This window comes from Citrus sinensis, chromosome 1 (assembly GCF_022201045.2).
Source record: "Citrus sinensis cultivar Valencia sweet orange chromosome 1, DVS_A1.0, whole genome shotgun sequence".
In the NCBI taxonomy this organism is placed as follows: Eukaryota; Viridiplantae; Streptophyta; class Magnoliopsida; order Sapindales; family Rutaceae; genus Citrus; species Citrus sinensis.
Genome location: NC_068556.1, coordinates 24,191,875 through 24,214,648, shown reverse-complemented (window position 1 = coordinate 24,214,648; position 22,774 = coordinate 24,191,875). Strand labels below are relative to the sequence as shown.

At 36.9% G+C, this 22,774-nt stretch overlaps 4 protein-coding genes across 7 annotated transcripts; 1 reads left to right on the top strand and 3 right to left on the bottom strand.

Annotated features, from left to right (window-relative positions):
* Positions 1-696: 696 nt before the first annotated feature.
* LOC102612918 (GPN-loop GTPase QQT2) lies at positions 697-4,495 on the bottom strand. Of its 4 annotated transcripts, none has more exons than XM_006488758.4 (7): positions 4,329-4,495; positions 3,566-3,737; positions 3,111-3,249; positions 2,764-2,990; positions 2,200-2,490; positions 1,330-1,535; positions 697-1,224 (listed from the first exon to the last, which is right to left on the bottom strand). In XM_006488758.4, exons 2-7 carry the CDS (start codon positions 3,659-3,661, stop codon positions 903-905), a joined length of 1,281 nt encoding a protein of 426 aa, XP_006488821.1. In that variant the 5' UTR covers positions 3,662-3,737; positions 4,329-4,495; the 3' UTR covers positions 697-902. The 4 variants fall into 4 exon arrangements, with proteins under 4 accessions (XP_006488821.1, XP_006488822.1, XP_052296576.1 ...); XM_006488759.4 differs by having other exon boundaries at positions 3,566-3,723; positions 4,329-4,487; XM_052440616.1 differs by having other exon boundaries at positions 3,566-3,910; positions 4,329-4,479.
* A 186-nt stretch (positions 4,496-4,681) lies between these two features.
* LOC102613412 (flowering time control protein FCA) lies at positions 4,682-15,223 on the top strand. The gene is made up of 19 exons (XM_006488760.4): positions 4,682-5,261; positions 5,527-5,597; positions 5,972-6,050; positions 10,199-10,281; positions 10,360-10,411; positions 10,623-10,690; positions 10,807-10,873; positions 11,348-11,427; positions 11,542-11,606; positions 11,760-11,819; positions 11,928-12,090; positions 12,283-12,348; positions 12,439-12,996; positions 13,317-13,520; positions 13,604-13,798; positions 13,879-13,917; positions 14,375-14,443; positions 14,523-14,568; positions 14,810-15,223. The coding sequence occupies exons 1-19, from the start codon at positions 5,132-5,134 to the stop codon at positions 14,815-14,817; spliced, it is 2,103 nt and encodes a 700-aa protein (XP_006488823.1). The 5' UTR covers positions 4,682-5,131; the 3' UTR covers positions 14,818-15,223.
* A 118-nt stretch (positions 15,224-15,341) lies between these two features.
* Positions 15,342-17,457, bottom strand: LOC102611532 (peroxidase 40). The gene is made up of 3 exons (XM_025102465.2): positions 16,264-17,457; positions 15,987-16,187; positions 15,342-15,905 (listed from the first exon to the last, which is right to left on the bottom strand). Exons 1-3 carry the CDS (start codon positions 16,513-16,515, stop codon positions 15,342-15,344), a joined length of 1,017 nt encoding a protein of 338 aa, XP_024958233.1. The 5' UTR covers positions 16,516-17,457.
* A 2,784-nt stretch (positions 17,458-20,241) lies between these two features.
* Positions 20,242-21,955, bottom strand: LOC102613699 (probable WRKY transcription factor 48). Its single transcript, XM_006488761.4, has 3 exons — positions 21,270-21,955; positions 21,041-21,184; positions 20,242-20,933 (listed from the first exon to the last, which is right to left on the bottom strand). Exons 1-3 carry the CDS (start codon positions 21,761-21,763, stop codon positions 20,456-20,458), a joined length of 1,116 nt encoding a protein of 371 aa, XP_006488824.1. The 5' UTR covers positions 21,764-21,955; the 3' UTR covers positions 20,242-20,455.
* Between the last annotated feature and the right edge of the window lie 819 nt (positions 21,956-22,774).

The window sequence follows — 22,774 nt, the reverse complement described above, 5'->3', positions numbered from 1 at the left end:
GATGCTAACTTCTAATCATTTTCAGGAGATAAAAAGAAGATTGGCTCACATGACTGCACGTGGTATCTATTTGTCACTTTCAAGTCATTCGATTATGATTCTATAAGGGGTTAATTCCGTTTTGCCCCCAAATGTTTCAACATATTCTACTGCACAGCTAAATGTTTCAACAATGCTCAATCCACACTCAAATTTGTTAATTTGACCATTTATTCTAACGGTCAAAGGATAAATTTGAAAGTTCATGTTCTAAATATTATTTGATAATGATAAATTAAATTTATTTGATAAATTAGTTGATGAGATTATTATTAATTACTTTTAATTAAGAATTTTTAATATAAATATTAATTATTAGATTAACATTTTGTCTCATTTAATTCTTTTCTAATTCAAGATAAGAGGTATTTCAGACATTTCACTAACTTTCAAATAACTCCATTAAAAATAACGGTCAAATTAACGAAATTAGGTGCGCGGTGAAAAATATCAAAAAGTTTGGGCGCACAGTGAAAAATGTTGAAAGATTTGAGGGTTAGGTGGAAATAACCCTTCTATAAGGCTCTCAAGAACTTATTCGCAGATGAAGAATCTGTAACCCGCTCGCCAAATTTGGACGCTGCCTCGCCATCTTTTTGTAACGATTGAACGCATAAGCATGGTGACGTGTCATGCAAAGAGAAATACATACAAATATACATGGGAATGGGATGTCTTGTTATCAACACCATTTACCTATTAGCAATGAAGAGCATGGCAAAGCAAAATCCCACTGGGGTTCAAAATTCCCCTCAATTGCCACAAATTAAAGAGTATGGCAAACCATTAAATACACACATAGGCAATCATGAAAACACATGGCATGAATTCATTGGATGGTCCATGGCTCGAGCTCTTCTACTCTAGTTCATGGTTTCTCTTGGCTGGACCATCCCACCTATGTCTTTCTCATGAAGTGTAACTTCATCCTCATCCTCATCGATAACATCTTCCTCTTCGCTAAGTCTCTCAAAATCATCATCCTCATCTATATCTTCTTCTTGTACTTCATCTTCATCCATCATGGCAGCCCTAATCCTAGCTTCTCTGTCCTTCAGACCAGTGTTCAAGACCACCGTGTCTCCCTTGGACTTCTCCATATCCTTCCTCAGTTTGTTTATGTTCTCCTTCTGGCGTTCTTCCTCCAAACGCTGCTTCTCTGCCCGTCTCTTGTCAAGATCAGCCCTACACAGACAGTAATAAGCAGCATAAATATGAAAATGTGACCACACTGACCAATCGTAAGGGTCTGCAATAATGAGAAAACGTTTAATCAAAGGTAAACAATACTTGTAGGTTTCCATAAACTCCTGGGCGCTTTCTTCAATGGCCTTAAAATAGGCTTCGATCCCTGCACCAGAAACAGAGGATACTCCAACTGACTTTAAATTCTTGTAAAACTCATCCAGCGCAAGGGAGAGGCTGTTGGTTAAAGTCGAAGTATATGAGTGATCCGAACTTATTGCCGCCTGAAACACCTCAAAGTCTTGCATCCACTGCATACAAAGCAGATTAGACAATCCAAGAACCAATGCTTACATATACTTCTAAATCAAAATCAAAGAATGCACAAAACTTCAACTGTTATTCAGATTTTAGAAACAGCGTAAAAAGGCCTTTTAAAGGATTATAATAAGTATATGCTAATTAAATAAAGTATTCTTTTCAGTTATCATTGAGCCAATAATCAATTCAATGCAGTCTTCCCATTAAAAAGTAGCAAAATTTCATAAACATGAAACCATTATATCTTTCCCCTGCTAATGCAATGACTATTCCGAGGTAAAAGGAATGACGGAAAAGCACATTTAAAGAATCATTTCACAATAACCTCATCCACTTGGATAACTGTGTAAACTCTGAAATTTGCAAAACCAAACTCAGGCTAGCCAACATCCATGAATGTATTAAATTAGTGAAATTAGCTGAGGTGCATACCTCAGTCGTATATCCAATCATGCCAAACTAACATTGTCCAAAAGTAATTTTTGTGTGTGTTTGTGTGTATTTTCAATATTAAAATATGATACTTTTACTATTTTTGTTTTGGCTCTATATCTTTCCAAAAATGACAAGAATCGGAGCATCCCATAAGAAGTCATCCAATTATGGAAGATAATAATCACAAAAGTAGTAATCTAACATGGAAAAGAACTGTACCTCTAAAGCAAACTCATGTTGAGCCACATCAGTCTTGTTAAACGCCAGCACAAGAGGCAATCGTGTCTTGTACAGGATGCTACAAGCATAAAGCATATTGCTCATAAACGTCATTGGGTTTGCCGAACGAGGTGTATCAACTACGTAAGTAACCACAGTTGGAAAGGTTGAAGCAAAAGCTTCTGTAATAATGGCTCCCGAAGCAGACCAAGTAAAGATCTCAATTTGACCAGGAGTATCCACGAGAACATAATCAAGATGATCTGCCCGCCTCTCAATCAACGAAATAACCTAAAATTTCACATGGGACACGATGAAAGACGGACAAGACACTGGATGGTCTATCTAATATCCAAACAAGTGCACTAATCTAATTATTTGATCTAAATACTTGTCCACAATGTCAGTTGACTTGACAATATTGAAAGAAGATAAACCATTCAACAAAATCCAGAATCTATGTATGGCCTCATCTTCAGAAGAACAGAAGATTAATAGCTTCAGGAACTCATGTGAGAAAATAAAATACAACATTGTAAGGTTAAGTCCACTATATGTTGTTACCTCATCAAACTTTGTTGTAAACAGGTTAAGCGAAGTCAGAATTCCACCATTAGGTCCAAGATTGAACTGCTTCATCACTTCCTTATATCGAATTGTATCTCTTATATCAATGTTGGCAGCAAATGGAAGGGTCATGACGGCGGGGTCGAGGTTCATAACATAACCCCGTATATTTCTAGACTGTGTGTGGCAAACAAGTCTATGCATAAATGTTGTTTTCCCGCTTCCTAAGAGAATTTAAAATATTTCAAAATTGTCATTCTCTTGTAATATCAATAATATTTTGGGCTCTTATTTTCTTTTTTTGATACAAAATTGACAGAGCCCATGAGAAATTATCAGATTACCTGCCATTCCAACAACAATGATAATGACTGGTTTTCTCTTGAAGTTGATAGATGAAGACCCTGCCAGTCCAGAAGATGATTCCTCGATGTGTAATTTGTCCATTGATTCGGTAATCTCCTCTTTTTCTTTGTCATTTGCCTTCAAATAACAATCAAAATGCAGAGCAATCAGTTGATGCTAACAGTGAAATAAACAACAAACAAGTTAACCGTTTCATTTGGCTGCTGAAAAAATTTAAGAAAACAGGAACTCCATTTAAAATCAAACTGCTATGTAACCATAAATTTTGGTCTTAAGAAATCAAAACAACGCGATCAAATATAGCCTGGTTGTGGTAAGTTTTCCCTCATACACTTTATCAAACACATATATAACAATCTTTCTTTACTTAATTTTCTCAGCAACAAAACAATGGAATTATGAATGAAAAAAAAAAAACACAAGGAAATCATACTTTCAGTGCAGAAGACTCCTCGGATTCCATTTGTGTATGCCCGCTTTCCTCCGTCGATTTGATATTTAAAATTTTTAGGCCAGAATCAATATCCATTTCTTCAAAATCACTGTAATGCTAAACTTGCAACTCAGATCCACCTTCAAGTTCAATCTGCCCTGCTCCACAACAACTAACCATGTTGACAATACCTCAGTAAAACTCAATAATAGGCCATAGGCTGTTTGAGTAACCCCCCCCCCCCCCTTCCCCACCCCCCCCCCCCCCCCCCAAAAAAAAAGCAAAGAACCGACAAGCAAGGCTTCGCGTTACTTCACTGCAAGATGACAATCACAAATACAGAATCTGAAAAAATATATAAAATTTCTTTGTTTATAAAGTGAACAAAAAATAAGGAACCTAGAAGCTGGAGCTTGGTTCAACTTCAATACAATAACACCTACTAGAAGCAGTAGTACATAAAAATAACTTGTAAAGAACACGAGCTTTGTTATTCAAATCAAAAACCATAAAAAAAAGTGCTGAAAACGCAGATCAATTTGATTGGGATATAAATACACCCAACATGTTTGACGAGCAAGGAGCAAGAGAAGTCAAAAGACCCGCATACAAAACATATGCTTAAAGCTCAAAATCAATTATATTCTAGAGATATATCATTTCTATGTAATTCTAGGTCTAGCGGATCAAACAAGCCACTAACTTACTTTTCATGTAACCAAATGAGAGGATACGCAAAAGAGATTGAAAAAAAATGTCTTACCGTGCAAAAATTTAACAGAGACGATTCCCCGGCAGCGGTTGTGCTGCTTGGCCGTGCGCAGTGATGCGCTTGAGAGTTTGTGGGAGGGGTTTAGGGCTTTGGGCGAAGAAGAATAAATGAATCAGTATGAAAAAGAAGTTGGTTTGGTCAATGTGATAAATTAAATTAATTAAATAACTTCATGTAAATTAATTAAATTAATAAAGAGTCCTTTACGATGGGCGTTATTTAATTAAACACTTAAATAAATTATTGTCTTAACAAAGAGTCCCTTAAGATAGCTGCACTCTACAGTACTGTTGTTCAATTGGGCTTTCATATTAGGCCCAATGTTGTTATTACAGCCTCTGTCTCGTTGTCCCTCCAGTCTCTCCCCCGCCATCTTTTTTTATTTGACAAACACTGTTCTGCTTTGTTTTCTCTAAATTCTAAAATCTGAATTCTAGGGTTAGGGTTTTAACTATCAGTCAGCAAAGCTGGAGAGACAAAGAGGAGACCGTTATTATGGGCCCAACAGCAACTACACCAGCAGCTTCAACAACAATCAAGACTCTCACTATAACAACAACCGTCACAACCGTCCCTCTCGCTTCACCGACGGTCCTTTAACAAACCGCTACAGCAACAACAACAACAGCGGCAACAGTAGTTATCAAGATTCTTTTCAATTTAATCGTTGCCGTAGTCCGAACGACTTTCATGTTGACGGGGGTGGTGCGGTTGGAGGGGCAGATGGGGGGCACCGCCCGTTTGATAGCCCGCCACGTCGTGCGCCAGGTGGAGTCGGAGGAGGGTTCAGGCCAATGGGTGGAGGCTTTAGGCCGATGTCCGGGCCCAGGTCGGGGATGAATTATCCTTTGCCACAGTCGCTGCCTGTTCCGCAAATTTCAGGACAGAAACGTGGATTTTCCGGCCGAGGAGGGCCTTCTCCTGGTTAGATTTCTTTAATTTTGTTTGCGTCCTTGTATATATTCCACTTCCAGGGGTGTATTTGATAAAATTTGATAGCTTGGGGTATCAGTTATAATTGATAAATATTTGGTTTACATTGATAATGTCAATTAATTTGTATTTTTGTTTTTACTTATACTTCAGTTGGACTATAATTTAAATTTTGTTTCCTCGATACTTGTTATTTTGGAGTTCTGTCTTGTTTGTTATCATCAGCACCTTAATATGTTTTTTGCTACCCTATCAGATCTTGCGGATGGCAGCAGTTTTGCCAAGCTATTTGTAGGGTCTGTTCCGAAGACAGCCAGAGAAGAGGATGTAAGTAAATTGATGCCTAACTTGTGTCGAAATCTACCTTTCATGAGTATTTTCATTCTAGGATTGCCTGTCTGTTCCGTTTTGAAAAGCTCGTACATCCTTACATCTAGGATTTGTAGCTGATTAGGAATTGAGTGACTGTTTATCAACCTGGATATTATACTTCCAAGTAGGTTACTGAGATGTGTGTATTATCACAATTACTAGAAGCTTTTATATCAGTCCCCCCCCCCCCTCCCCCCAAAAGAAGATATGTCAATACAAGATTTCTAGTGACTCTTAATACATCTAACTGTGTCCTGTAATCATGATTGATTTTTCCTTCTTGTCATGATGTAGTCTAATTTTGTAATGAATTACTTATCTGATGTCAGATTCGTCCCTTGTTTGAAGAACATGGAAATGTGATTGAGGTGGCTTTGATTAAGGATAAGAAGACAGGACAACAACAAGGTATGTACAAATGTTATTTTCCCTGAAGTAACTGTGATTTATACCTATCTTTTTTCAGGTTCCCCTGAGAGGCTGATGGGAGCAAACTAAGCTCATCTTTCGTCTCTGTTAGTTTTGCAACAAGTTTTCGGCTTGTTGGTTTTGTTACGACTCTTTTTGATTTGTCAGTCTGTACATACGTGAGGCAAGATGTGAACTTATATAATACCAGCTTTGTATAGCAGTTGCTATTAGATTGTTTGCTTGTAATAATTTGTCAGTTACAATGGTGGGGCATTACTTAACAAGTATTTGTAATGGGAGTAGGTTAATAATGTCAGGATATTCAAAAGTGCAACTGTTGTACAGTATAGATAGTAATTACGGATTTTTCCTTTTTCATGGTTATTGATCACTTTATACTTGGAGGCTTTTTGTGGTTTTTCCTTCTCTTGTTGGATTTTTATCTCATTTTTGTTAAAAGATATTTGATGGCTTACAATGACTCTATATAATTTCCATATTGACTACAGGATATGGATTTGAAGTTAATTGTGGATTAGATATGGATGATAATTGGATTGTATGACTTATAAGTATTTGGAAGCCATATAGCTAACAGTTGGATAGATATTGGGGGTAGCAAATTTATGGTTGTTGTCTTTATGTATTTGGCCTAGCTGGCTGACTTCATATGCTTCAATGTGCAATTGAAGCATGTTTCGGTGCTTCGTGGTTCCAGAGTGGTTGTATTAGAGAGTATACTTTTTAGCTCCTTTGATGTTGAGCAGGCTTTTGTTGATGTTATTTGTCGAAAATGCGAACTCTTTGTCCATTATGTACCACAAGTGTGCATTTATGTGGTCTATGATGTTAAAATATGTCTTTGGGCATTCTTTCCTTCAATGATGATCAGAACATGGGATGTCAATCCTACTGTTTTTTTTTTTTTACTAATAAAGGCCTATTAGTTTTTTTATTTCTTCCATGTGTTATTGCAATTGTTGAATTATGGGCCATTTTCCAAAGTTCTCGATGTGCTTGGAAGTTTGAGTGCCTGAACTAACTTAGGATAGTTTGCTTCTGTTTTATTCATCCAAGCACGCCTGAGGATGTAATATAACAAGTTATGCACAGCTATCAATACTTGGTTTTTGGTTAGTTTTGTCTTGTTGTTTGCTGCTCGTGACCTCGGGCCTACCACTCTGAACAATTTGGGTTCATTGTTAATTGCTCATCATATTCCTTGGATATTATCTGTTAATGGGTTGGCATTTTGCTGAATTCTAGTTCCTCATGCCTCGGTATGTGATGTAAAATACGAATGGAATTATTTCTGGGTGTTGTGATTGGATTTTTGGGATATCACAGTTTGGATACTTATGGATGTAATGTGTGATGTTCTTACTCTATTTATAAGATGTCAAATGTGGGGTTGTTCAACTGTCAATGCCGCAGTTAGTAATCAAATCTTGCGACCCTCTATCATCTGGAGGGATTGATTCTGGTTCAGGTGCTTTTTAGTTCAGTGGAAATGAATGCTCAAGTTCATATTGCTACAAAATCAATTTGTGGAGGCAAATATCAGGCCTGTGATTACTTATGGTCTTTTGTCCTTCCTGTTAGTTTTTCTGCAATGGTGATGTGTACTTGAATCATCTGTTGGATGTTTTCTTACATCTACGATTTCCGATCAATCATATTAGCTGTTTTTAATTTTGGGCAATTATAGTTGGTTATGTGCTTAGGAATGTAGATCTAACTTTATTCGTCAAAATTGTAAGGTACGCTAATTTGTGAATAACCACATCATGTGGCTAAGCTTCTGTGATGCCGGAAGTAGCAGACTAGACTTCATGAGATAATTAATTAATGATTTCAGCATATCTAGTACCAATCCCATGGATCATATTGCCGATTAACTTCTCTGTGTGGGTGCCAAGAAGCATTCTGCATTATATGTGTTGTCTTCCGTTCCCTCTCCCTTTTTATAATTGTTTCAGGATGATTGTTGTCAATTTTTTCTTGAGATGGATGATTGGTTTTTGCCCTTTTCACGTTAGAGAAGGCAACTACTGGTTCTTCATGACATAGTTGCGTTATTTATATTGTATGAAGCAATATCAATTCGTAGCTGATTAACAACTTACTATGCGTGAACGGGAAATTTTTTGCATTGGTGTTTTTCAGTATGTTTGTGTGGATGGATCATTCATAGTCACTTTTAAATTGTTTTTCTTTCTTATTGCTTTAACATTTATGGATATGGTTGACGCTTTGTTTATATTGATGTAAATAAATTTTACATTAGAAATTTCATCTAAGGAGGCGCTTATTAGATTTCAGTTTCAGTTTTGTTTTGTTGATTTTAATTAGATATCCGAATGCTTAATCTTGGAATGAATTTAAGACTGGGACTTGCATTTGTGGGGAAGATTTTAAGCTTTTGGTACGTTCTCTTAGTCAGTGCGGGTTTCACATTGGACGCCTTATGAATGGAATGCATAGCATTGATTGTTTCTTTTTCATCTGTAGTATATGTGATGTGATGTGATGTGAGCAGTTTGAAATTATTCAGAGTATGGAAGAACCTCAATCTATTTTATAAATGAGGTTAAGCTGTTGTGGCTTGTCAGTTGATGTTAGGTTATGGCTCCCCAGCATCTTATATTGTTATGTGTTCTTGCAAAGTGTATGGGCATTCAAAGATATTAGCTTTATTTTGATGGTGCGTGTTATTTTTCCACAGCCAACAGTTTCTTGGCCTGTTTATTAATTCTCTGTGCAAATGACTCACATTTTGGATGCGATGTATGTTTTCTCTTTGTGGTGGGCTTTTTACTTTGATGATTCACTTCCAGTATCAATGTCTAAGCTGCAAAAACCCTCGTCCAGTGTGCATGATTTACTTAGACACACAAATGTTCAACTCTTATTGTCTACATCATGCACTTGCTATTCGGCTGTTTCCTTTTGAGAATTGTATGAGCTGGAGGTGTGATTGTGTTACCATTTCATTTTTCTATTCTGCTTTGGATGAATGTAATCATTGGCTTTGATGTTTGGGAATGGCCCTCTCTGCCCCTCTTCCCTATTCTTTTTTGAAAGAAAATTGGATTGTGCTTCTTAATTAGTCTATTTGAATTTCAGCGTGTGGTTTCAATTCCTTGTAAATGACTCTATGGGATTTCAATTTGATGTTTAGGGGACTTGATAAGTATGGAGCCTCCATGTCGGGTGTAGCAAATGTTTTAATTGGTTAATTCGGTTGCACCGTTCATTCCTTGTGAGGGTATCTCATATCTTTGAACAGTACGTGTGATATTTTATTGGATTTGGAAAGGGCATCTTCTTTTTCAACAATAATTGATAATCCGTTTATAATTATGACAGTTCTTTTTGTAATGGTAGTAAACATTGAGATTGTCCAGTTATGCATATTCTATCTTTGTACTTTCCTTTGACTTGAGCTACTTTGGTCTAACCTTGTAGAGGGGTGTTTGGGTATACTTTTGTGTAGCACAGAAAAGTTTTCATTTTTTTGCTTTCTTAGTGCACGGGTGGCCCACTTCCTATAATGATTCTCCACATTAATACAATTTTTAGTTTCTTACTAAAAAGTAAAACCTACATGATTCACGCACGCATGCAGAACACAAGGAAAAACTTGGTACAAAAGGAAGTGGGCCACATCTTCCTTCTTTAGAAGATTGAGGTCTGGTACTTGTGTATGATCATACTTTTTACACTTTATGAAGCAAGGTGCTCTTGCTCGTTGATGTTATTCCCATGGACTTGCTTATGAAATTAATCATTTTTAGGCATATATGTTTCTGCACATTTTGTATCAAATGGGGGCTGTATTATGTTTTGATGTTTAATGTGCCAGTCGCGATTTTTGTTTTCATTTTAATTTAAAGTCTTTAGTTTCCTATCAAATTAGTTGTTTCTCTGTTTATTTAAATATTCTTTCTTGAATGAATGGATTTAGGTGAATGGCAATGATATATTTTGTCTTGGAGTTATGTCTTTTATATCCATGTTCACAGTAAATAGTATTACATGGGTGTATACTACTGACTTATATGTTCAACCTACCTATTTGCACCATCATTCATAGGGTGTCAATGGCTTAATAAAATCAGGATAAACATTCTTTGGTTGTCCAGGTTGTTGTTTTATAAAATATGCGACTTCAGAAGAAGCTGATAGGGCCATTAGAGCCTTGCACAATCAACATACTCTACCCGGGGTCAGTTTTCTTGCTGGTCTTGACTTCCTAGTACTTTGATAACAATGGTAGTTTCTGACGCATAAATGTGTTTACCAGGGTGTGGGTCCTATCCAAGTTCGATATGCGGATGGGGAAAGGGAGCGCCTTGGTAATTATTGATGATTGTTTTCCCTTCAATTGCATTTACATTCTTGCTACTAGAGACGGGCATGGTCTGCTGGCAACTGCTTTGCTGGGGGAAAATTTGTTCTCAAACATATAGTTTTTCATTTGAAATGGTGTTAATATATATGTAAATAGTTATGTTGTTCTAACATAACTAATGTTTCTAATCTGCATGTTATTCCTGTTTATTATAGGTGCAGTAGAATACAAACTGTTTGTAGGCTCGCTGAACAAACAAGCTACTGAAAAAGAAGTCGAGGAAGTATGTGAGATGTCAACTGTCTGTGTTTAGTTTTGCTGTCTTTGTTAATGGTTATTAAATACTAAGCATAGGAACTTTCTTTCTCCAGTAGTGAGAGAAACTATTTTCTTTCGCAGATCTTTTCACCATATGGTCGAGTTGAAGATGTTTACCTTATGCGTGATGAACTGAAGCAGAGCCGTGGTATGCCTTTTTTCTCCTATTTTAATCTTAAAAACTTCAATCTGCTAATTTGATTTGAAGTATGGATGAAATGTTGCTTCACTTGTTCGCATTTCCTATGTTGTATCACAGTTGATTGCTGAGAGATCATTGGACCCGAGCAGATGATATAATTATCAGTTTTGCCCATGTATATGTGCATTTCTTTTTGCAATGCGAGAGAGTAGGGAATATACGAGTAAAAGTGGCCTGATGATTTTTGACTTTATAGTTTCTTTTCTAAATTTTTTATGATATGGTTGAAATCATTAGTATTGTTAAGTAGTTCCCCAATCAAATGGCTATCTTCAATGTAATAATAGGGTCATGGATTGTTTTTTCTTCTTGTTGTTCTGATATCAGCATCTATTGTCTGTCCTCATTTTTTTATATGGAAGCTGTTTTCATCATGTTGGTTCTTCCTATTCCTGATACTTTCGTTGATTCTTTCTTAAGGATGTGGATTTGTTAAATACTCTCACAGAGATATGGCATTGGCAGCTATAAATGCTCTTAATGGAATTTATACAATGAGAGTAAGCATTGTTTGTTACTTGAAGAATGTTAGGCCTAGTCTTTTACTTCTGGAATATACTGGATTATAAATTAGAGCTTTGAAGGTTATTCATTTATCTTTTTCTGCACGTTAGGGATGTGATCAACCATTAACTGTCCGGTTTGCTGATCCTAAGAGGCCCAGGCCTGGAGATTCAAGGTTTTTCTTTATGACATAATATACATTAATTGCAAACAGATGAGGAAGGATTAGTTTATGATATATACAAGAAACATTATTGCAGTTTATGCCTTTCTGTTTATTGATTGAGCAAATTATCTCCCATTGTGATAACTTTTGTTTCTTCCCTAGGAGTGGTCCCACATTTGGAGGTCCAGGTTTCGGTCCTCGGTTCCAACCACCCAGCCCCAGGTATCCCCTTCCACCAACATATTTAGTGATGAGCTTTATTACTTTGCCTTTTTCTTAATTCTCACCTGATTTTAATACTGGTGAACTAATGATTTTATATTCCTATAGACCCCCACCGAATTTTGGTGACCCTATCACCGACCAGATTCCTCAGAATGCTTGGCATCCCATGAGTCCCCGGAATATGGGGCCACTATCTAATCCTGGTATTCGTGGTTTTGGGAATCAGTTGCCTCCTAGGTCAGGTGACCTGGGAATGCCTTTAAATCCAGTAAGAACAAATTTGATGATTCTGCAACACGATATCTTGAATATTTGTTTATGGTATTGCATTTTGATGTGTGAAATGCAAACTATAGTTGATGCCTCGATGGCTTGGAATTGCAAAATATTTAGTCTTATTTACATGCACGAAGAGTCTCTTATTTCTTACAGTTACTTAACCATTCTTTCACTACTATAGGGTGGTCCTGCTGATGTTCCTCTTCCGGGACTGGCTGTTTCTTCAACTTCATCTGCTTTACAACAGGTAAGTGAAATCTGTTTACATTTTAATGCCTTAATGGTCTTCCCTGGTCATACCATAATGAGTAACAAAACTTCCAATAAAATTTTTCAGAATTTTTGCCAACCTGAGTCCCAAGCTCCATCCCTTGGTCAACAAATATCACCACTACAGAAGCCCCTTCAATCACCTCAGCATATGCCTCCACTTCAACTTCACCCTCAGGTTCCATCTTCTTACTCCCATACACAAAATTCCCATCTCAGGCAGCTACAGATTCCTGGTCAAACATCTTTCAGTCAAGCCTTACCATCACAGCATTTACTTGGTATGAGTGGAAATTTGCCTGCTTCCCAACCTCAGGGTCAGCAGATTGCCTCTTCGTCTACAGCACTACCAACTCCTCTAAATATTAAGCCCCAATCTAGTTCACTCCCTGGTGGGACAAATCAACAGCAGTTACCTGCTCCTGTTCAGCAGCAATTACATCAACCTTATCAGCAGTCCCCATCTCAGTTAGCGCAGATGCTGTCACAGCAGACGCAGACTCTGCAAGCAACTTTTCAATCATCCCAGCAGGCATTCTCCCAGCTGCAGCAACAATTACAGCTGATGCAACCGTCAAATCAAAATCTACCATTGCAGCAAGGTTCTCAGGGTACTAAACAGCAGGTATGACAGGATTAGAATAGTTCTCTGATTTGAGACTTCTTCATACCGGGCTGTCTTCACTTGTTATAAGCGCATCAGTGACATGAGCTGTTCTTTGTGAACCTTGACATGGTGAATGATTGTCACTTCCAGTTTCTGCCCCATAGGATTACAGAGGGCTTTTGGCTTGATAATATGTCAAAGCTTTTTGGAACTGAATCGTGTCTTCTTTTGTCTGCACCACCGTTAATCATATACTTCATATTTAGAAGCACAAAAAATAAAGTTCATTTGAACTTTTTGCAACATTTAAGTTATTTGCTGAACATTTTATTTTGCAGTCTCAGTGGGCTGGGATTGCTCCACAGACTGTTGCCAGTGCTCCTGCTTCAGCACCAGCTGCAGATCTGCCTGTGTCTACATCTATTGGTCCTGCTGCATCTGTGTCATCACAGACAGTAGCTCCTGCAAAAAGTAGTTGGACGGAACATACCTCGCCTGATGGATACAAGTACTATTATAACTGTGTAACTGGTGTTAGCAAGGTAAGACAATTTAACCATTCACATGCTTAATTTTGCATTTGGCCTTCTATGTATGTGACGATTATTTCACTGGGAAAATGTAGTGGGAGAAACCTGAAGAGTTGACATTATTCGAACAACAGCAGCAGCAACAAAAACCACCAGTACAGCAGCCTCCATCGCAGTTGCACTCCCAAGTTTTACCTGCTCAGCACATTCCACAAACACAACAGGTGCAGCTTCAAACACAGCTCCGGCAGCAGCAACAGCAGCAGTTACAACATCCTTTTTCTTCTTCGGTAAGTATTCCCTTCATTGTTTTTCTACAATGTTTATAAGATGTGATTGCTACTGCTGATCTTGTGGTGTGGAAATCCAGTATCAAGCTCCTGTGGTTAGGGGTCAGCACAATGCTCAGGTATTATTCTTTAAGAAAATAGTTTTTTTTTTACCAACACTCTAACAATGGCTTATTCAAATTATGAAATTTCGTCTAATTGAGCAAGATTGTCTGAAATCATGTTGTATTTATTATTGTTCTATATTCACCAAATTCTGTGATTGTATCAATTGAGCCTCTATTTGGTCAACTTTACTAGTTGCTGTGTCTACTTACGTGTATAGAACGCATTGACAATTTTATATGCGGAATATATCGGTCATTAGAAAATGCCTTGGATAACACAGGTCTCAGATTTCTTTTCATGATAAAATATGCTTGAATTTTGCAGTACCTGAGGGTAGTGTTTGCTTATAGAATATGTGCCATAGATTATCATCTAAGCTTATCATCTTAGCTTTTGCTTAAGCTTCATTCTTTTCTGTTGGTAATATCACATGGTTTTTTTATTTGCTGAAACTTTTGGGTTTTGCAGGAGCTTGGTTATACTCAATTACCTCCTGTAGCAGCTGGTTCAGTTAATAATCCAACACGCTTCCAACAGGTAGCAAGAGTGCCGTCAATTTTATCTTCTCATCTTCTCTGTTATTACCACACATTCTTATGGTCTTCATATACTGCAGGGGCTTCAGGCTGCTCAAGATTGGATGTGGAAGAATAAGCCATCAGGTGCTAACAATTTTCTCTCACTCTAATTTCTCAAACCCTCATTCCCACTCCTCCTTTTTATCCCCTTGCCTTTTGGACCAAAAAAAAAAAAGGGTGCTGGGGAGAGAGCTAGGCAAGGAGAAGTCAAAAAAGTTGTTTAGAAGGGTGTGATTTTTTGTTGTAGCTTCACACATTTTGTTGAAATGCGCTATTATCTTTTATTCCTCTCGTCCTCTATGTTGAAAACATAATTCATCCACAGGGACTTGAAATGGAAATGTGGAGCCAGGGGGCACAAGGGATAAAAGTATGCTCTTTGAAGGATGCTGATCTATTATAGCAAACTTCTGGCAGAGACATGCAGAAACAGTTGCTTTGAACTTTCAATACTGAGACCTCATAAAAGTACGCCCTTTGCAGTTACTGGCTTGATGAATATATCTTATGTGCCGTCATACCCAAGGCAGTCAATGCCTTTGTAATACAATGTTATAACCTCTTCTATTGCTCCCTTACCTCCTTTGTAACATAAACTGTTGCTATAGTTAAAATATTTAGCGTTAACCATTGTAGCAATAAAGTGATAAACTCTTTTGTAGGTTTCATCCGAGCTTCTCGGGTGTTTTTTTTCGTCTAGAAAATATTAATCATGATAGTAGCACTTTTTTTTTAGAAATCATGATAGTAGCACAAGACCTCTTATTAGAGCAATTTTGCTTGAAACTTTACTAATGTTAGGCATACATACTCAAGATTACTGGCTAACTGAAATGCAGCATCTAACAAGCTTGGGATTAATTAACCACGCGACAGTTGCGACGAATTTGACCATCATTTCCGGACGCAGGCCCCAGGCTTCCCATCTTCAACATAGAAATCTTAAAATCCTCAAAGAAAACGGACGTGTCCTCGGCATATGAATTAATGATTTCGCGTGTTTGATCTTGGCTCACGAGAATTTGATCGGATGGAAGTAACCCCTCTCCAGAAAGAAGGTTAATGTAGTACTGGTTGTCGAATGTTGCGGGGGTCACCAGATCAAGCTGTGCAAGTGCATCGATGTCGGATCCCGAGCAAAGCTGCTGTAGACTTTGAAGGAAGTCTGGATTATTGTCTGGACCATTTGTGTTGCTGCTGCTTTGTAGCCTGGAGCTGAAAGTCAAGCATCGAGCCTTTCCCATCGTGTGCGCACCAGAAAGGGCAACCATGTCTTGCAGCGTGAGGCCAACGTTCTGGAACTTGGCCACGAGATCTGCGAGACTAGAATTTGGAGCTGGGATGCCGTTGGTTGCTGCAGCTTTGTTTGCACTAAAGCTATCTCGCCTGCCCATTGGCACTTCCCAGCTTGGACCAGCAGTCTGCAAAATACATTTCAGTTTCAGCGGAACTGGAAATATTATCATTATGGTGGAGCACAAAGTGGATGGAACATCACATACTAAAACAACTGAGTCTCTTGCCGCAACTGCGAGAATGTCAGCACAAGACACAGTCTCAGGACAAACAGATTCAAGATCAGATTTTATTGCATCTATGACTTCGAATCCTCTCAGTGAATTCAGATTAGGTGGTGCAGTTTTTTCTCCAACAAAGTCCCCGGTGTCATCTAACAGCACTGAAGCATCACAACCCTGCATGAACTTCAAATGCCATAACATTATAAATCAATATACATAATAGATGACAGAAATATAAATAAATACGGAGACGACTTGCATTGACAAAGCAATCATGAAAATGAAGACGAAGCAGTGACGCCGCCATTCTTGAATCTTCCATAACAGCATTTTCAACCCAAGAAAAGATTATAGCCTCTGCCTCTGGGCAGCTATCATTGTAAATGTTAAATTGCAATTCAAAGCCAATTTCCCCAATACATGCTTCTTTCAAAGTTTTTGGTGGGATTGCAAATGTGGTTACAATCTTAAGTAACATGAGAAGATAAAAGCCTAGGTGATTATTGGCCATCTCTTGTGTGTCGCCTTAGGATTGCTAACAATTGTACTGGGAAAAAAAAATTACTTATAATGCTCACAAGCCAAGTGAGTTTGGATGGTGAAAACAAATTTATCTTATATAGAAGTTGCATGGGATCTTGTGACAAGTTCATACTTTGTACTGAAGAGTGGTTAAGGGAAGACAAGTTCAAGCCTTGGAAGTGGTCATGATCATATTTGGTAACCTAATTCCATGTGCTTCTTCAAGCATTCCAAGACATTTTCTTAAGCTTATGTATTAACAGAAGATGAAAATTTTTCAGATTATGGTGAAAGACAAAGAGTTAGCAGTATGTTTGAGGTCGATCCGTCGATATATGCACATATTGAATTTGAAAGCTTAGTGGTTAGGGGTCTGTTTGAAGTTGGTAGGTCTTTTGATTGTTGATAACTCTTTCAGGGCAAAGCTGATTCAATCATTGCTATTATTAAGTAGTGGGATTTGGTTGCTGTCACATGGAAGCAACGTTTGTTTGTTTGTTATTTATTCCCAATATTTAAACACACAATTCGAGAGAAATCATTTTTAATATAACACAAAAATTGATTGAGACTAGGTTGAAAATCTACACTCATTAATAACATTAAAGAGAGATCTACTCTCAGAAGAAAGAGGTAGCTCCAAGCGTTAGGATATGAACCCAGTGACATCTTTGGCTTCTCTTTAATGCGAGGAACTACAAATTTCACTCAAATTTTACAGCTACTATAAAACAAAAAGAATCGTTGCATAGAGGGAAGTGTGTCACTGTCAACTAATTCCAAAGAATAGTTCTTCTCATATTCCTTTCAATCTCTTAAGAAACCCTACTTTTCTTTTCTTTTCTTTTTTTTTTCTTTTATGAAATTACAACATAAACTGCAATAGAATTTTAATTAAATTTCACTATCATTAGGATAAATTTTGTAAACATGTCATTTCATAATAAAATTATTGTTGTTCGACAATTTATTTCTTCATTATTTTGATTTTATCAACAGTATTAATTATATCATATGATAGGATTTTAAAAAATAGCTAGGATTCATGGTTTGTGAAGATATTTGTAGTGTAATTAAATTTATATTTGCCCTTTTTTTATGTAATTTTAAGCATTAATAGAACCGTGATTCCAAAAGTGAGGTGGTATAAGGATATTAGGGGAGGTGAAAAGTATTGTTAGCATGGAAAATGCATCTCGGGTTAAAGCCGAATCCGAAAGCCCAGTACTAACAAAGTTTTCGGTTTCTAGTGAGATTGGCCCATTTTGTAAATTGGTAGTGGCTTGAGAAATTTGGAACTTTTATATGGTTACAAAAATGAAGATAGCGATGTGTTGTTCTTTAAAGTAAAAAGGAAGAAAAATAGTACCAGCCAATAAATATTTTTTTTCCTTAATAAATCCACTTCAGGACGTTTTTAGTTAAAAAAAAAAAAGAAAGCCTAGTGATTCCTCTAGTGTAATTCCAAAAACAGAAATAGTAATTAATTTTGCTTCCTAACTATATGGCCCCTAAGCAGGCTAAAAATTGTAGCCTTTTTGGGTGTTCATAAATGCTCAATCATGTTTCATGTGCCTAGTGTGGTCACTCCTCCAATATTAGCTTGTATTAAATATAAGATTGTGGATTAAAACCTAATCATAAATATTGTTAATTTATAAAATAGGGGTCTTACCTACACAAAATTAAGTTTGATGAGTTTCTAATTAGAAAGAATAAGAATCTAATTATCTTTTAGTCGCATTCAATGTATGAATGTAAATTTAGATGTATCATAAACAATCAAGTTCATGTCTTTTCTATTTTTCACGATTCTTGGTGCCCAAAAGTCTTCTACGCTTTTAATACACATTAAAATAATTTACTAAATAAATTTAATTGGTATCACATTAGTTAAAAAAGGAGATTCTACTAAGGATTCTCTTTTCTTTTTACAAATACAAAACAACGGCAAGAATCAAGTTGAAATCCCAAAAGCACAATTATGGGGTTAAACTATCAAGTTAATTTTACTCGACTTTTTAGGAATCATTGCTTGCATATTAATTCATAAAAACTTTCCCGTATGTTAAGGTCTTTATAAACTTCACACGAAAGCCTAATTCAATCGGTGGCTTGAAAGTTTGGGATAAAAAGCCAACTTTAGCTAACACAATCAACAGCAACTTCTTTTCTTTTTTTCAAAAGAACAAACAAGATAGTGCTTTCCAAAATTTTCACTTTCCAACGATATGCTTAAAGGCAAATACTATACAAGAATCTTTATATCTTGTTTGTTCTTTTTCTTCTTGTTAATATAACTTATATTCAAGATTTGCCTCTATGTTCATACGAGATCTCAGATTACTAAAGCCTTCCAAAAAGGAATTATAGTGTAAAACTCATAACTTGGCATTTTAAATTTCTGGATTTCTTTGAATATTTACATCTTCTAAAATCACGAGTTCAAGTTTTAATCATATACATCAGCATAAAGAAACTGGGTAATCTTGACAGATTGTGTACTGAGATGTGTATGCGCGTGTGCGTTTGTACATAGATTTTTATGAAGACAAAAGCAATACGTATTCAAATTTTTCTACAGTTGAAAAATGGGGAGGAATTAGGAAAAATTGGATAGTGATTATTAGACTTTTTGGAAAGATGACCACCTTATCGTTTTATCTTTTTCGAGTTAGTCAATGTAAATCCAGCACACTTTATTCAGCTTCCAGTGGTATGCATTCAATGGAGCATGTGGTTTTGATCCTTTGTTAGTTCTTCCTGTTGCAGATTTTGATAGCTCAAAACAAGCTTTACAAATCATATAATTCAATATTATATGGTCACAAGCCCCATATACACGCTTTTTTTATTTATTTATGTATTATTAATAAATGCATGTATAATATTTTTTTTTTCTTGCTTCAAAATTGAATATAGAGATCGATTGTGCAAATATTCAAACTACTGCATTTCATAATCATAAATTACTGTCTCTCTAGTTGCATACATAACTCTGGGGGTCACTGGATAATAAGCAAAGTCAAAGAAATATGGACAACATTATTGTAGCTAGCCAGCGTCGTGTAGCCTCCAGTATGCATTTTAAGTGTGCATCGGAGAATGGCTTAGTATCTAGCAATATGAGCATATATATCATCATCAATGCATAACGCAAATACCATATCGCACCCAAAATCTCGGACCACACTTACAATCAAGATCTCCTCTTAATTAATCCATTGCCAAAATGTTCACATAATTCACCGACATCTAGTGATATGTTCAAGCTCCCATCTGTAATGTGTAGCTTAAAGAGAAAGTAAAAGGCTATAAAAAGTTAGAGACTTGGCCATGGTGGTCAAGTTATATATTTATTGCTACATCTTCTTCCCATGCATGTTTTGAGATATTGCATTTAAGTCCTCTAAGCAAATATTTGCAACGTTATCCCATCTCTAGGGTTTCACTTTTTCACCTTAACACGTAGCATCAAGTTCCTAAGTTCATCTAGATTCTCTTTTTTCCCATAAAGTTGAAAATCTTAAACCGACTTAAATTCCTCAAATGTGAAAACCCTAACCCTAATTCTGACTCACATGCCACTTTGCTAGCTAGCTAGCTAGCGAACTGGCACCGATGCACATGCGCTTCGAAATTAACCAACAGCAAAAAGAAGAATAATTAAGAAGCAAAAGATCATTAGATGCAAAAAGGAAGATCCAAACTAAGGTACCCATTTAACTCCACTAATAATATTCATATATAATCTCTAGCTACATACAAAGAATAAACGCAGAAATTCTTCGATCATCACAATTGAAAAAAAAAAAAAAAGGCAATAATCAATATATGATCGAAATTGTGAAGTGGGCAATTCGTTAGTAAGAGAATTACATACCATGCTAATACAAGATAACCAAAAAAGGCTATCGATCATTTTCTAGTTATATGTGCTCATCCTTTGGCTCATTTCGCATCTGTGATGGCACGATGTCCTGAAGCAGGCCGTGGTCATGAAACAAAGAAGCCTGTGAAGGACTTATCATCGTATTACGTCTCTCTGCTTGATGATGATGAACAAAACTAGAAAACGTAGGATTATTGAAACTAGAATTAGCAGTAGTACTAGTAGCATTAGAAGTAATTAGATTCAACGGAGGCGATGAACTATATATGTAGGGTTGCTGTTGGTGATGTAGTTGAAGATATTGAGGCTGCGGAATCACAAAGGATGATGAAGCACCAAAAGTAGCAGTCGAATTATGATCATTGGCCATGATTCCAATACTCCCTCGAGGCGTTATCGGGCTTGGATGTATGTGTTGTCCTTCATACGTTGTTACAACAATCGTTGGGTCTTCAGATGATCTCTCCACTCGCTTCTTCACTCCGCAGCCGGCACTAGTGCAACGATAGTAGCTTCTGCTCCATGCAAGAGGTTAAATTTTGTTAAGCATAGTTTGTTTGAAAATCAATTAATAACGTATTTATATATGCAACTTAATTAATTCGATCATTTAATTGGTCACCTCGGATGGGGGCTATTTTTGACAGCTTTTTGGCCGTACTTTCGCCATCTGTATCCATCATCTAAGTGATCAATATCACTCTTTGTCATGAACGCGAATCTTGGCTCTCTCTGTTTCTTTTGATTCTTCTTTTTGGGTTTCAACCTAATGATGAATGAAACCCACATACAAAATCATGTCACTTTACTTTGAGAAAAGGGCAAAAAAAAAAAGATTCATGGGTACTTACTGTTTCTTAGTCTTATCTTGTTCTTGTTCATCGTCATCACCAGCTTTGCTGCTGCTGTTGTTGTTGTTGTTGTTGTTGTTGTTCGTGTCAGTTTGCTCTTCATTATTGGTATTATTAGCTGCTGCTTCGTTTGATGATGAAGAGATTGAGGATGAGTTGGGAGTAGCTGGGTTGTTCAACACCTCTGAGGATTCCGGTGCCGGCGACGGCTGTGGTGGTGGTGGTGGGAGAATCGGTGCTGCCGCCGGTGGTGGTGGATGTAAAGTATTACTGAATAAAAAAGAATCACCACCAAAATCTTGATTGTTATAATTAGTATTATGGTTCTGGACATTGAGCAAGTCCATGAAACCAAAAGAAGCTGCATCCCACTTATCACCCTCACATGACATGTCAAATATGCCTCCTAATCCATACCCACCCGCCGGATTCTCATCGGAAAGTAGCGTCGAATTCGCCATCGAGATTGAAGTTTCAGCTTCTCGTTTCTCCATTAAAAATCAATCAAACCCACATAGTAAAATCAAAATACAACAAATTCTATGTAAAAAGAGGCCTACTTTGCTTCGCTCTTGCAGTCTTCTTGCTTTAGCCTTTGCTTGTGTTTTTTGGAGTGTGAATAGAGAGGAGAGCCTCTTTTTTTTGTGCCTGTGAGATTTTGGAAAACAGCTTGGACCAAGGAGGTTTCCCATTTGGTAGTTCACCGGCAGATGCCGGTCCACTAATCGTACGGAGCCATGCCGACTGGGGACGGTGTTGGCATTAATTGCCTCTGGACCGCCATGGGCCCAACGCTTGCGTACGCGGATGTGTTGACCGATTTAGCCGGTAGTGCGTGGACGGGCTCTGGGGTGTACACGTGGCCCATGAAAACGGGGTTTTGTTTTGCTCGTGTGCGTGCATGTGAATTTAAGAGTTTTTTTTTTTTTGAGTTTCTTTCGCGGCATTTTTTTTATTTAACTTTTTAACAGGAAATAACTTTTTTGTTTTTACGTGAGAGCATGGCAAACCTATTGATTATAGTCAATGACATAAATGTCCCTCGGTTTCTTAAGCTCAATTTTGTGTATGTTGGTTGTGAGGTTTGTGCATTTTATTAGACAAGATTCATTCAATGTGTTGGCAATTTAAGGGACAGGATCAAAGTTAGGTTTGAGTTTGGATTGATTTAACTTTTTAAAGAAAAAAAAAAAGCATAAACTATCATCAATTTCATTTAAATTCATTTATTTTTTATTGACTTTGATGAATTTGATGAATGACATTGGATGCATATATTAAAAAAAATTATTTAGACATTTGGGTTAATAAATTATTGATTAATTGATCGTCAAATCATAAATAAAAAATTGATAACTATTAGTGTTGGAAATATCAGTTAGTATTTCTTCTTTAGACTCTAAAATCAATTGGAATAACGACATCGACTGGTAAACCCAATGGTGATGAACAATGACTTGATTTAGCATCCTTGTTAATTAACCCAATTGTACCCAGCAACACAA

Excerpts from the sequence above, each read along its gene's own strand:
- LOC102612918 (XM_006488758.4), bottom strand. The coding sequence starts at position 3,661 with ATGGATATTGATTCTGGCCTAAAAATTTTAAATATCAAATCGACGGAG. Across the intron at positions 3,250-3,565 it reads AGGAGTCTTCTGCACTGAAA|GCAAATGACAAAGAAAAAGA; the intron begins GTATGATTTCCT and ends TGTTATTTGAAG. Across the intron at positions 1,536-2,199 it reads AACATGAGTTTGCTTTAGAG|TGGATGCAAGACTTTGAGGT; the intron begins GTACAGTTCTTT and ends CTTTGTATGCAG.
- LOC102613699 (XM_006488761.4), bottom strand. The coding sequence starts at position 21,763 with ATGGAGAAACGAGAAGCTGAAACTTCAATCTCGATGGCGAATTCGACG. Across the intron at positions 21,185-21,269 it reads CAAGATAAGACTAAGAAACA|GTTGAAACCCAAAAAGAAGA; the intron begins GTAAGTACCCAT and ends ATTCATCATTAG. Across the intron at positions 20,934-21,040 it reads AAAAATAGCCCCCATCCGAG|AAGCTACTATCGTTGCACTA; the intron begins GTGACCAATTAA and ends TGCATGGAGCAG.
- LOC102613412 (XM_006488760.4), top strand. The coding sequence starts at position 5,132 with ATGGGTGGAGGCTTTAGGCCGATGTCCGGGCCCAGGTCGGGGATGAAT. Across the intron at positions 10,691-10,806 it reads CTGAAAAAGAAGTCGAGGAA|ATCTTTTCACCATATGGTCG; the intron begins GTATGTGAGATG and ends TTTCTTTCGCAG. Across the intron at positions 12,091-12,282 it reads TGGGAATGCCTTTAAATCCA|GGTGGTCCTGCTGATGTTCC; the intron begins GTAAGAACAAAT and ends TCACTACTATAG.
- LOC102611532 (XM_025102465.2), bottom strand. The coding sequence starts at position 16,515 with ATGGCCAATAATCACCTAGGCTTTTATCTTCTCATGTTACTTAAGATT. Across the intron at positions 16,188-16,263 it reads TTCATGATTGCTTTGTCAAT|TTCATGCAGGGTTGTGATGC; the intron begins GCAAGTCGTCTC and ends TGGCATTTGAAG. Across the intron at positions 15,906-15,986 it reads CAAGAGACTCAGTTGTTTTA|ACTGCTGGTCCAAGCTGGGA; the intron begins GTATGTGATGTT and ends TGTATTTTGCAG.